Source organism: Agelaius tricolor, unplaced genomic scaffold, assembly GCF_023055355.1.
Source record: "Agelaius tricolor isolate 1412-34295 unplaced genomic scaffold, bAgeTri1.0.p SCAF_5, whole genome shotgun sequence".
In the NCBI taxonomy this organism is placed as follows: domain Eukaryota; kingdom Metazoa; phylum Chordata; class Aves; order Passeriformes; family Icteridae; genus Agelaius; species Agelaius tricolor.
In genome coordinates this window covers 39,686,679-39,699,428 of record NW_027269265.1, presented here as the reverse complement: position 1 = coordinate 39,699,428, position 12,750 = coordinate 39,686,679, and the positions used below count along the sequence as shown (strand labels likewise).

Here is a 12,750-nt window from a genome sequence, read left to right as displayed (position 1 = left end):
AACACTGTTGCTGGTATGTGTATGTGAGCTCTCTGGGGAATCAGTCAGGTCATTAGTCATAAAGAATTCGAGGTTTCATCCACCGAGCAAGTCTTTCAGTACTTTTAATGCCAGTTGAGAATTACAACTTCCATTTAAAAATTACACTTTTCATAAATACACTGACTTTAGCATTAAGTATCTTACATGCCACTGTATTGTATTTTAAATACAATGTAAACATCTCCAAATGCTGGCCATCTCATCTTTACCTGTGCAGTTTTTGGACGCTTGGTAGAGGGGTGGGGATGTAAGAAGGAAAAAAAGAATAGATGGATGAAAGAAAAATGCACTCCAAAGTACTTTGGCTGATGTTCCTGAGTTAGCCCTAGTACTTGTGCTGGTACCAAGGTCCTTAGTGCTCATTTTGGAGAGGGATCTTGTTCCAGCAGAACACGCGTGTTCTTGACACGCTGTGCTCAGGGCATTTGACAGTGGAAGGGGCAGAAGCCACACGTTCCTGAGGAAAATACACTGTGGTTCCTTTGGACACTAATGTTAGATGGGGCTGTACATCTGCTATTTTAGCAGTACTGTTATTTGAGCTCAGGGAGAATTACTCATCTCCTTTCACAGAGCAGGAGTTGCACCCAGAAGTTAGTTCAGAAGTGAAAGTTGATCCTGGCAGCTCAAACTATGACACATTTTGAAAAATGTACCTCTGGTGGAATAGTTAAAAGCTGCATGTTGCATACATCTCCCCATTAAAACAAGGGTATGTTAGTTAGCCAGATGAGTAACCTTCACTGTGTAAGAAGCTGAGAAAAACTTTCCTCTGCTTTCTCAGAATCTGTAAGAGTTTTCTTGGAGTCTTGCTGCTCAATTACAGCTAGCTCCTTTTGGAAACAGTTTGAGTAGTGAGTAAATAGCTGAATCCACAGCATGGAATAGCACAGGTTTCTGATTTAAATAAATTAATACTAAGAATGGGCTAATTCTTTGGCCTAAACCTCAGCTTAGATCAAGGGTCTTTTGGGAAAGGATGGCCTGAGCCAACACAAGACATGCCTGTTGCAAAAGTGTTCAAGCCAACTTCACTTAGCTCCTTGCCCTAAATTGGGTCTGAATTACACAGACCTGCAGCAATAGAGTTGGTGCGTAAACATCCCTTACAACTGGACAATAACAGGACCATGGAGGTACAGTTCAAAAAACAGCACAAAAAAAGACACAATCTTGGACTTAATCCCTTGTAAACAGAAGAAAAACAAATTGAAAGAACTGTCCCCCTTAAACCATCAATGATCAAGTTGCCAATAATTCAGACCTGGAGTTACTTGCAATGTCCGTGTCTGACTGGAGGCTGTAGCAGCGTCCCATGGGCTGGCATTCCGACAGCTCTGGCACTGCTCTCCACACACTGACATGCCACCTCTTCCTGGTGTTAACCCACAGCTCTGCCCAGGCTGCGCTTTCCAGAGTCTCTCCTCGCTCTCTCTGGGGTCACACGGCCCCATTTTCTTGTCTGGGTTTTTGTACGGATGCCCGGGAGGTGTTGAGTGATGGGGCCAAAGTGCAGAGGAACCCAGCCAGCAGGGTGAGGCCCAGGCCCCCCCAGGCACAGAACATGGACCAGCCATAGCCATGACTGATGTCCTCTGGCAGCCCGTAGACATAGCGAGGATAGCGGGATAGCTCAAAATTGATCCCAGCTACGCATGTGCAGAGTGAGATGATACAGCAAGTACCTGCAGGAGAAAAGCAAGAGGGTTCTACACTGCCCTCAGACAGGTTAATTATGCTCTGGTTTTTCCCTCAGTATTTTCAAAGTCATGCATTTTCAAAATCAAGAATTACCCCTAGGGTTTTTTCTGCAGTCATACTGGCCACTCTCCTTATAAGGCAGAGAAAAACAAAAAAAAAAACAAAAAACAAACAAACAAACAAACAAAACAACAACAACAAAAAGGGAAAACATGTAGGACTAGAGGATACCTTGCTTTACAAATAACCAGTACTACCTTAGCACCTTTCATTGCAATTTTGAACTCAGTCATAGTTCATTATGCTTTGATTCTCCTGAGACTATTTCCAGTGTCTAATCAGGTTCCAGACAGTACTTGGCCAGTTTCTCTTACAAAAGGTAATTAGCTCACTGAATCCCAGGGTTGCAAAGTGCAGCACTTTTTGGTTTCCACTAGGAGCACCCACATTTCTGCCAGCTGTACCCTAGGCCCATAAAGCGTGCCCAGATTTTTGTCATCTGTTACACATTCACTGAACACCTGTATAGAGGAGAAAAAGCCTAAGACACAAGGCACTCCAGTATGTTTAATACACACTACTACACTAGACTCCAGGTCTATACTGCCCATTTTCAAGCTGAAAAACCAAAGTTCAGAAAAACCTTTGGTCATACAGAAAGGCTGCTCCCACCCAGGACAAACAGATATAACGCACCTGGCAAGCACTGAGCTCACATCCTTATCACTGGGCCAATGTCCTCCCAGGCTTGGCTGGTTTGGACCTAATCATTACATGAAGATCTAAGCATCTTTGAGTACCAGAAAGGTGCTCCACTTTAACTTATGTTTTTTTGTTATGATTCCTAGGGAAAACTGGGCTGAGCTGTCTGACAGGAGCCACAGGCTGCACACTTGGAGCAAGCCAGAGGACTGTGCTATTTGTGCACATGGTCCCCGTGGCTACACACCAGCCCTCTAGAGCAGAAGGCTCATAGACACACATTAGGGTCTACTAAGAAACATGCAGTACCCACACAAGCACAGGTCCTGCCCAGTGCTGGAAGTAGTAACTGCACTGTGCTGACATTTTGCTGCACTAAGTAACTGCTTCATGTAGTTGTGGTGGGCTGACATTACTTTTATTTTTACAAGGCAGCAATAATGTGATGACTTGAGGAGCAGAAGCAAAAGGCGCTCACCTCCCATTAGGAAGAGCAGCCCAGCCACGTACTGCATGAGCTCCTGCTGTTTGCAGCAGCCCAGCACACCAATGATCCACCCAAACAGGATGATGGAGACTGCCATGCCAATGAAGCCAGCTGTCATCCTCCGCAGATCTGAAGAAAAACCAGAAAAGGAAGACAAAAGACATGAAGATGGCAGTACCTAGAGAAAACAGCCAGTGCAGAGGCCAGATGTGGATTTACTGGTTCTAAAGTTTACATTTCAACCATGGACTTCTCCTCCCATAGCTTCTTTGAGGTAGTTTGCCCATTACACTGAAACTAAGGGAATCCATCTAAAATGGCTCCATTGTGCTGCACACTGTGTAAGTGGAGAGCATTTCTGTCCAAAGTACCAGCCAAAGCATGGGACAGAAGGAAGGGGAGAAGGGGTACATCACAAACTCATGTTAGTACTGCAAAGGCTTTTTTTTTTTTTTTTTTTTTTTTTTTTTTGCTGTGACATCTTTCTTTGGGATAGAGTTTGTTGGGGGGAAAATTTTCTGCTGAAAATGGAAGAAGCAAGAGGGGACACTGGAGAGGACTAAAGGATTAGTGCATGGGAGGCACACAGTGTGAACTGAAAAGAGGAATAGTGGGAGGACAGAAGCAGACAGCAGATCAATACAGTATTATGGGAACAACTCCAGTAACAAGCTCTAAAAAAAAGCTTGGGTACCAGTGTCATGAACAGCACTTTGCTTTCCATAGTAAAATTGCCATTCTTGTCTCCTCCTAGTTCAGTCGCCAGCTGAACTAGGATTTCCTTGGCACTGACTCTCACATGACAGGGGCTATGTTGAATTATGTAAGCAATAGAATAAAAAAACAGAGAGAAGCAGGAGCAAAAAAAACCTGATTAAATCATTCTCAGTCACAGGCTACAGGTCAGTTATCTGCGTGGGAAGGACGTGGGCGTAAGGCAGCTTGTGGGCCAGGTGCTGGTGCAAAGACAAACTGAGATGTTCCCTAAAAGAACTGGTCACCAGGGGGTTGAATCAGGTCACTGGTGTGCACACAGAAAATTGCAACAGGATCTATACAGTGATGCAGCACCTCTGCTGTAAGCCAGCTAGGAACTGTCTGTGCTCAGATCCAGAATACGATGACATCTTGCAAATCACTACATACATCTGTATTCCTGAATTCCCAGCTTTAAGCCCCTCCACATCCCATGTCCCCTTCCAATCATACAGTTGGCTGCTTGCACTTCCTCACTAATCAATCTGTATCTATGCTTAGAGCCCAGTGCCATGCTTAGATGAGGTGATCCTGAGCCCTCAGCTGGCACTGCATTAAGGCATTCAGCGATGCAAACATTCCTGAGCCTGCTCAGGGCCACTTACGGAGCGCGTGCCACTCATCCTGCCGGATGGTGTTGGTGATGTTGATGGGCAAGTTGCGAGGCAGAGAGCTGGAGGTGTAGTGGTACTTCACAGCCGTGCAGCGCTGAATAACTCCTGTGAAGAGACATCAGTGTGAAACAGCAGGAAAGCCCCCTAGCCTTGCACATGCTGCTGGGTTGGCTAGCCCAGCAGACCTCGCACAGGGGAAGCCTTCGCTCAGTAACAGGGCAAATGTAGCCAAAAAACAGCTGTTTGCTTCAAAGGCTTTGGGATTAGGAGGGGAGAGAACCTACAAAGAAACACTGGCAAAGCAGGAGCCAGGTGTCTCTCCAAGAAGCAACAGCTGAAGTTAAACAGTAATGAAAGTCAGGAAAAACATGTCTAAAAGCTTTCTAGAGGAACTGCTGTGATCTTTTTTTGGGATGTCTAAGGAGATAAGAATGTGGCCAAGCACCAACGGGACTGCTTCATCTCTAAGAAGACAGAATTGTAACACTTTGAAAATTTTGAATGAATGCTGGAAAGTCAACTGCACAGGAGAGAATCTTTTGAATTCACTCCAATAGTCATTGGCTCTTTGCTTTACTTTCAGGGAACAGTAGTATCCAGGTAGAATACTATGTTTCCATAATAGCTTAAAGAAAAGCTGTACCCCAGATGTAAATGTGAACTTACAAGCATGCTCTTCTTGAAAGGGATTTTTAATTTAGAAATTGGGGGAGAATAAACATGGATGGTGGAGTAGAAGAGAGCAACCAGAAAGATAAAAGAGCTATATAGTAGAAACAGTTCTTCTTAAACAGTGGCTACAGGGCCATTACCACTATTTGAATGTTAGAGCAGAAGAACCATTCAAAAACAATCAACTGGCCAGTGAGCAATTAAGCTGGTGAACAATCACTAGCAGAGAGCTGCAGATTCAGTGATCAGCTTTGCAAAAGACACTAGAAAACCCAGAAGAATTGAGCTTTTTGTGGCTCCCACAGCAATGAGAAGCTTGATTTTGTTCTCTAACAATATTCACTGGGACTGTACTGACCTGGTTTCTGCAAGGATCTGCAAAGAGGAAGCCCCCATTTCACAAGATCAGAAGCTGCATATGAGAGGCCCAGGCAATTCCAGCCAACAGGCCAGGGAGGGAAAGGTGATCTGAATTTCCTCCCATTTCAAGTGGGCCCCAATTCTCAGCTGTGCTTCCCACCACCCCTTCCCTTGCTGTGGCTCCCTGCTGCTTCTCCAGCAGCACAGAGCACTTCCAGCTGCACACAATATACAGAGGTGCTGCCCTTCACCTGCAGCCAGTGGCCCTCTCCTGCTGAGCAGTGCTCCCTCCTCGCACCTACCTCAGGACAGGGCCCCCTGAGCCAATGATCAGCAAGACAACCCAGTGTCAGAGGGTGCCAGTGCATTTGCAAAGGCTGCAGACATCTGAGTTAAGAACTTAGGCCATATACAACATACCACAGTATCTAACCAAATGTCACCTGTGACTGCTGACTGAACTCAATTTCAATATGGACAAGATTTGCATGTATTGTTGAGAAATACGTAAATAGAACAAACTAATGACATCAGATTTCAGATTATAATGCACTGCATTAATTAAAAGTATTATTTATGCACTTACATTTCCTGATCATAAAAGTAGTACATATAAAGCAGCATTTTAAATAAGAGCAAGGATTACTATTTTTATAGCTCATTAAAGAAAAAGCAAAGACTAGAGACATACATCCCTTATGATCAAAGCTACAGACTTCTCAGCTAAGACATCACTAAGAAAAATAGTGGCTCTTTATTATTCCAAGAGTTTAACATGTAAATTAAAACTAAAACCTCTCCACCTTCCCATACAAAACTAGTTATTTAGAAATTTTTGGATATCAATTAATTCTGCCTCTGGTTTAAAAACTGTACTCCTAATCCTTTCTTCCCCAGAATGCAAAGTGATGATTTTATATAGTTAGCACATAACAATTATATTAAAACAGCAAAATTGCAAAAAAAAAAAAAAAAGCTCAGGAGTGCACAGATTTCAGGGCTTTAGCTCAGTGCTGACCTCTAATCCATAGGCTTGGTAACAGCCTTTGATCACACCAGCACAAGCTCTTTTTCCAACAAGATTCCATTCTCCTGAGAGCACAGACTGGACCCACTCTAATGTGAGCCACCATAGGCAAAACAAGGGAGGCCTCTCTCTGCAGATCTTCTAGAAAGTTGAAATAGGCAGGCAAGAGAGTCAGGGACTTGGAGAAGCAGTGAGTGTGATCTCAGCTGGACACCTAAGCCACTTTCTCCCAGGAAATTTTAACATGCACCCAGGCACCCTTCAGAACCTCAATTTTGCATTTATCATCACTAGTCTGTGTTTCCCATTTTCTGAGTGAATCTCTAAGTCTCACTTGAAGAGATGCCACGTACTCAAATATGGCCAGGTACTCCACAGGACTGCATTTTAAGTCATATAACACCTTGTTCTCTAAGTACTCAAGAAAAAAAGTAAAAATCAAAATCAGGATTGCAGTCTAAAGTTATTGTTAAGTAAAAAGTGTTTCAAAGGTACTCCAGTATGTCCTTGGACCTGAGACTTACATACCTGAAATTGCAGTCTATAAAATAGGGACAGCATCCTGCCCTCCATTTCAGAAACCTGCTAGCAAAGTGATTTCCTTTTTTTTACAACACACTCAGACAAGTACCATAAGAAAGCCTGTCAAAATTAAAACTTTTGCCTTCAGGCAAGGGCTTGAATAGAACAGAGTCATGCGGTGAACAACAAGTGTGTGTTGTCTGTTTTGGCACACAAGTACATTGGGAATACAGGACAGAAGGAGGCAGGTGCTTCCTTCTCCTCCAGGTCATTAGTTAACCATAAAGCACACATCCAAGAAAAAGGTTAGATGGACAGTCTGATGCCAGCATTTCTAAGGGCTTTAACAGAACACTGTTAAGAGTCACACTGCATGTACAATTTTCTTGATTAAAAAATAAACATGAACGGCATCCACCAGTGTCACACTGACACTTTCATGGCCCAGCTACATTCCTGTGCCTTCTCACAGCCAGCATTGTTTCTAACACCTCATCCTCAACATGTTTTTTTTTTACCCCTCAGGATTGCATCTGCAGACAGGTTCCCCTTGGAACTCACACAGCCCTTGGAAGAGTATACATGAGTGTCTCTGGATGAGTCCTTTCTCCTGACTGAAGACAAACGATGGGAAAGGTCAGAGGATGCTTGCTAGACTAGCCAGATACCCAGGCAGAGCACAGGCCCCTTGTTCCTAAGCTGCCAGAAACATGGAAACACCAACCCTGCTGTGATACATTCAGTCTGTAATCCTGGGCTTAGCACACCCTGATTTTCAGTTTAGTTTTTGTCTCCAACATTGAGACATGCAAGTTTTCTTTACACAATGTGCGAGAGGTTTATGAAGAAATGGAGGGGGTCATTTTCAATTCTGCTATGCGGCCCAGTATCAGAGCAGTTCAACTCTCACACAGCTGGGAGAGACCCCCTCCTACTCATGAGCAGCCACGGCCAGTTAGCAACTAAATACCATGAGAGGCCTGGCCCTCCCCTCCTTCATGCCCCAGGACCAATTGGCCATCGAAGCTTCCAGGCATTTTCCTACCATTTCTGCCCAGGATTGTAAGGAGCACCACGGCCATGCATTCACTCTGTCCACACTGTCACCCAAGGGCCACCAGATCAACTGAATCAACTTTTCTTTAAAATACCACAAGAACTCTTACAGATCCCACTGACAGAACATACTTACCAAGGACCATGACCAAACAGATCAAGTTTATTAAACGTGCCACTATAATAGATCCTCTACAGACCTCACAGGCAATCCTGTAACTACTCCCACTACTCATCAGTGAGAAAGAATGGGAAGTATAGACACCAGGACTGAGCAGTTTTCTCTGAAGGGCCTCACTATGGCCCCAGACTGGTGTGTTCCTCTGCTTTAGGATCCAGTGGCTCTCCTCACTTTCTCAGCTACATTGTGGTACCAAGAAGTCTTTTCAGTATATATGAGATGTACCAGTCCCACTCCAGAGACTTTTCAGAGCAAGCCTGAAAAACAATAAAATCCCTAGTTTATCAACAGTGATGAACCTTTTATTTTTTAATTCCTTCAGTTTAGGGATGTTAAAACACATGTTCAATGAGCCCACCAAGTCATCCAAAGCAGCCTGTTAGAATGGATCTTTCCCAATTCATCATCTTCTACTGTCACCATTTTGTAAGCAACACTTTTTTACTCTACTAATAGGTAGAGAAGACCCCTAAACAATATATAATGAACCCTTGCAGGACCTCACTACTTAAGAACAGTCCATGCAGATGGTTTTTGTAGCATCAGTTATTGAATGTGGAATCCACATAGCACAGGCTCTACAAGATGACGTGTAGTGCTCCTGTTCTTACACTCAGAGAACCTCCCATATGTGCACAGAGATCCTCTGTTTCCCCACCAAATGGCTCAGTTCCTTGCCTTCTATCTCTTACTTCTTGCTAATCTCCATTTCCCCCATGTGGTTTTTACATCATTCCTTCTTCTGCCTTTTAATTGTATTTTTAAAATGAAACTGTATTTTTTCACAGTTCCAAAATAGTCATTTTGCATTATAAGAGAAATCTCACATATCATTCCCATCTTACATTTAAACATTTCCCACCTCTCAGTTTTGCACTACATTTTCTGACTAGATTTTTCCTTTTAAATATATGAAGTGAATATATTTTGCTTTTTTAAATATCCCAGATATATAAATGGATGCTTGTATATGCATCATTAGCTACAATGCTCAAGTATGCAAGTTTCCATGAAACTGCTTTGTATTAATAGCAGTAGATTAGATGGACTAGAAATCTATGGAATTATCTATATGAGTATGTGTATTTACAGACTTAAGTCATTTATTCAGAATTCAGGAGAGATGAAGAAAGAAAAGAAATCCTATTCCAGAGAGACTAGAAAAAAATGGAGACTATAAACCCAAACCAAAATTACCACAGAACTGTGGGAAAAAATTTACTCCTCTTTCGCTAGATTAAGGAATACTAGGAATAAAGAAAGGCATCACACATCACCAAAGAGCTAGCTGAAAACTTAATGCAAATTGAGGAGGAATAGGATTTTCAGCAGTGCACAGGAGCAATCTTCAGGTCACACCAGGGGAAAAAATACCAGCTTTTCCTTTTCAGAAGCACCAGATCTGGTATCATGCTACAGAGAACAGCTCAGATGCAGCCACACCTGACCATCAGTCAGAAAAGGCTGCTTAATCACAGTTGTCAGAGAAAAGACAGACACAGTGGGAACGAGGAAAGGCTGCTAGTAAAGCAGGTCAGGAGAAGGGATAAGAGAGTCATATCTATTTAAAGATCTGATTCTACAAGAACTATTATTAATAATTTCCCTCTGTAAGATGACACATAAATCTTTAGAGTAGCAACTGCAGACCTAATAGGCAAAGAATATAAGGGGGGCAATGCTTTTTGTAGGGAAAGGCAAGGTCTTTTATTAGAACAGCTAGGGGAAAAAGGAAACAGAGTAGACAGAAAACATTTTGGATTTAGAGTCCTTCCAGTTTTACCCATCAAACACTAAGGAAGACCATTCACCACCCTGTAATGGCCTGCATACAGAATGCAGACTCTAGCCTCTCTATGTGACTTGTTGTGGTGTTGGGAAAATACCTCAGAAAGAGAAGTACTGATGACCAAACTAGTATTCTTCCCACCTGTTCCCCCATCTTAGCTAATCTCAGTGGGAACTGAAAGCATTTTGCTTGATGTGAAGCAGAAAAATAAAAAAATATTTTACATGACAGCCACAATTAATAGAAAGAAATTAATGAGTTCCCTTTTAGTGAAAGGAGTTCAGCATGGAAATAAAAATGAAATGACATAAAATGGATCCTAGGAGAATAAATTGAGAAAGAAGCCAGGCACACAGCACTAGAGTTTTGAGAAGTAAGAGTCACTGCTGTGCATTGGAAAGAAGGGACAAAGACGAGCTGAGATTCACAGTGCCAGTCTATCCAGCCTCTGCTGTGCAGGACTGGCGTCACAGTTGGAAGCCAAGCTAAAGAACTGCTCTCGCTTTCTTAAGATAGCATTTCCATTTTGTGCCTCAATGGAAGCACTTTTCCCAACTCCTACTCTCTCTGTGCTAATATGTACCTGCTGGAACACTAAGTCCTGTTATTTATCATTAACCATACATAACCCATTGACTTCATGGGTCAGCCCACTACGTTATTTGTACCATCAAATGCAGGACTTTTATTTATGCTTCATGGCCTGCTTGGCTTTGTACCACGTGCCACAATAGTAGAAGATCCATAGCTTTCTCTCCTTTCACCCTGGGGGCCCTGAGTGACATCTGCCACCATGAAAGCCTGGCAATCTACTGCAGCAATGAGAACTCCCTCATGCTAGAATGGGAACAACAGGTCCCTTTTCACCTTGCTGCAAAAATCACAGTGCTATCAACAACACTGCATGTTTCTCAGCACTCAATTAGAAGGAACTGTCAGGGTTAGGAGGACGCCCACCGAGTCGGGCCCTGCACTGGGCCCCCGAAGGGGCTCTCTGAGGACGCGGTCCCACCCAGCACTGCAGCATTTCTAGCAGAGAGGGAGGCGCACAGGACGCGGGATGGGGTCAGGGCCGCGCTTGCCGCTCTCCGCACGCCAGGGACACCGGGAGCCACGGCTCCACCGGGCTCCATCCGCGCCCGCCCGCCGGCCCGGTCTCGCCCCGGCAGCGGCAGCCGCCGCCCCGCCCGCAGCCCCGGCGGCACCGCGCTCAGCACCACGGACAGCAGCGGGCCCCCGCCGCCCCCCGCCCCCGCACCTTTCCGGATGAGCTCCTCGCTGTCCGGCTCGTAGCCCGTGCGGTGGCAGCGCCTCCAGAGCCCCGACACGGTGGAGTTGAAGCGGCGGCCGCAGTGCGAGTCCAGCGCGGCGGAAGCGGCGGCGGCCGGGGCGGGGGCCGGGGGGCGCCCGGGCAGGAGCGCCCGCGGGGGTCGGGCGCGGAGCGGCAGGTGCGAGCTGGGCGCCGACATAGAGCCGGGCGGGTCGCTGCGCTTGTGGCCGAAGCCGCGGCAGCGCTCGCGGTGCCGCCGCGCGTCTGTCTCGTACCAGGAGTCGGTGCCGATGGCCACGGCCAGGAGAGCGAGGGCGGCGGCGGCCAGGAGCAGCCCGGTGCCGCTCAGCGCCTGAGCCGCGGCCGCCATCTTACCGCGCCGGGGGCGGCAGGGGCGGGCGCTTCCCTGCAGCCGGGCTGGGGCCGCCGCCTGCGGCACCGCCCCCGGAAGGGACGAGCCCGCGCCCCCCGCGCCGCGGCACCGCGCCGGGCTCGGTCCCCTACCGCGGCATCTCCCGGCACGGCCTCACGGGGGTCCCGGAACCGCCCCCGCCGCGGCGCCCGGCTCCTGCTCCGCGGACCGGGGGCCCCTCCCTCGGCGGAGCCCATGTCCAGGGCGGTGCGGGGATGGCCGCGGGCAGCTGCCGGGGGATGGATGACCGGAGGAAGGGGTGAACGGACCCTCCGAGCCTTTCCGCGGCCTCCTCTGGCCTGGCACACGCCCGTCCCGCTGGCTTGCCCGGGGCAGGGCAGAGACCAGCCTTGCTCAGGCCGCGGGAGCCAGCAGTTTTTCAAATCTACACGAAATGCAAACACCACCCGCAACATCATTTGTTGGCTTTTAGATTATGACTTCTCCTCCACCCTTCATTATCAGCTAATGGAAAATAAGGCCAGAAAAATGTCCATCTATTTTATGCAGTGAGAAGCAGATTAAATCCGAGCCATTAGTTAAATGCAGCATTTATAGGGGCACAAAATCCCTTCTGATCCCGCTTGTTGTACAGGGCTTGTTCCTCCGGCTGCAGCACTACCACTCAGTCCCCAAAGCCAGTTGTTAGGGCATCATCTCATCAGTTGTGGCCTCCAGATAAAATGACCTAGTGATATGCTATGCCTTAACTACTAATTTAAAATCCAATTTTGAAATCCTTAGCTTTGGGTGTTTTTTGTTAGAAGTAGTTTTAATTGGTTCCCAGGAACAAATGCTCAACTGTAGGAGATTCTGATCCTTTCTCCCTGCCACCACCTTCCCCTTGACGCTTCTTGGTCTCTCGGCCACACTGAGCACAACCTAAACACCCTCTCCAGTCCTTCTCCCAGCAACACTGCCCAGCACAAGGTACTGCTTATCTCCCCTGAGCACTCTGCCACAGCTAAAGCTTGTTCTAACCACATTTCTGCATGATCCTCTTCTGCAGTTTGCACTGGACAGATGGGATTACCATCCATGCAGCTGCACACTGGTGCCTTCAAGGCAGACAAATTGAAAGGGCTGCTGTCAAAAGAATTTTCTTACACATACCAGCTAAATTAAGTCTTCCATAGCAAGAATGAAAAATAATTTTCAA

At 46.2% G+C, this 12,750-nt stretch overlaps 1 protein-coding gene across 1 annotated transcript; it reads right to left on the bottom strand.

Moving 5' to 3' along the window:
* Positions 1–87: 87 nt before the first annotated feature.
* Positions 88–11,688, bottom strand: LOC139590209 (transmembrane protein 178B-like). The gene is made up of 4 exons (XM_071427545.1): positions 11,168–11,688; positions 4,294–4,407; positions 2,924–3,061; positions 88–1,727 (listed from the first exon to the last, which is right to left on the bottom strand). Exons 1-4 carry the CDS (start codon positions 11,547–11,549, stop codon positions 1,483–1,485), a joined length of 879 nt encoding a protein of 292 aa, XP_071283646.1. The 5' UTR covers positions 11,550–11,688; the 3' UTR covers positions 88–1,482.
* Positions 11,689–12,750: the final 1,062 nt, after the last annotated feature.

Excerpts from the sequence above, each read along its gene's own strand:
- LOC139590209 (XM_071427545.1), bottom strand. The coding sequence starts at position 11,549 with ATGGCGGCCGCGGCTCAGGCGCTGAGCGGCACCGGGCTGCTCCTGGCC. Across the intron at positions 3,062-4,293 it reads GGATGAGTGGCACGCGCTCC|ATCTGCGGAGGATGACAGCT; the intron begins GTAAGTGGCCCT and ends GTTTTTCTTCAG. Across the intron at positions 1,728-2,923 it reads GCTGCTCTTCCTAATGGGAG|GTACTTGCTGTATCATCTCA; the intron begins GTGAGCGCCTTT and ends TTTCTCCTGCAG.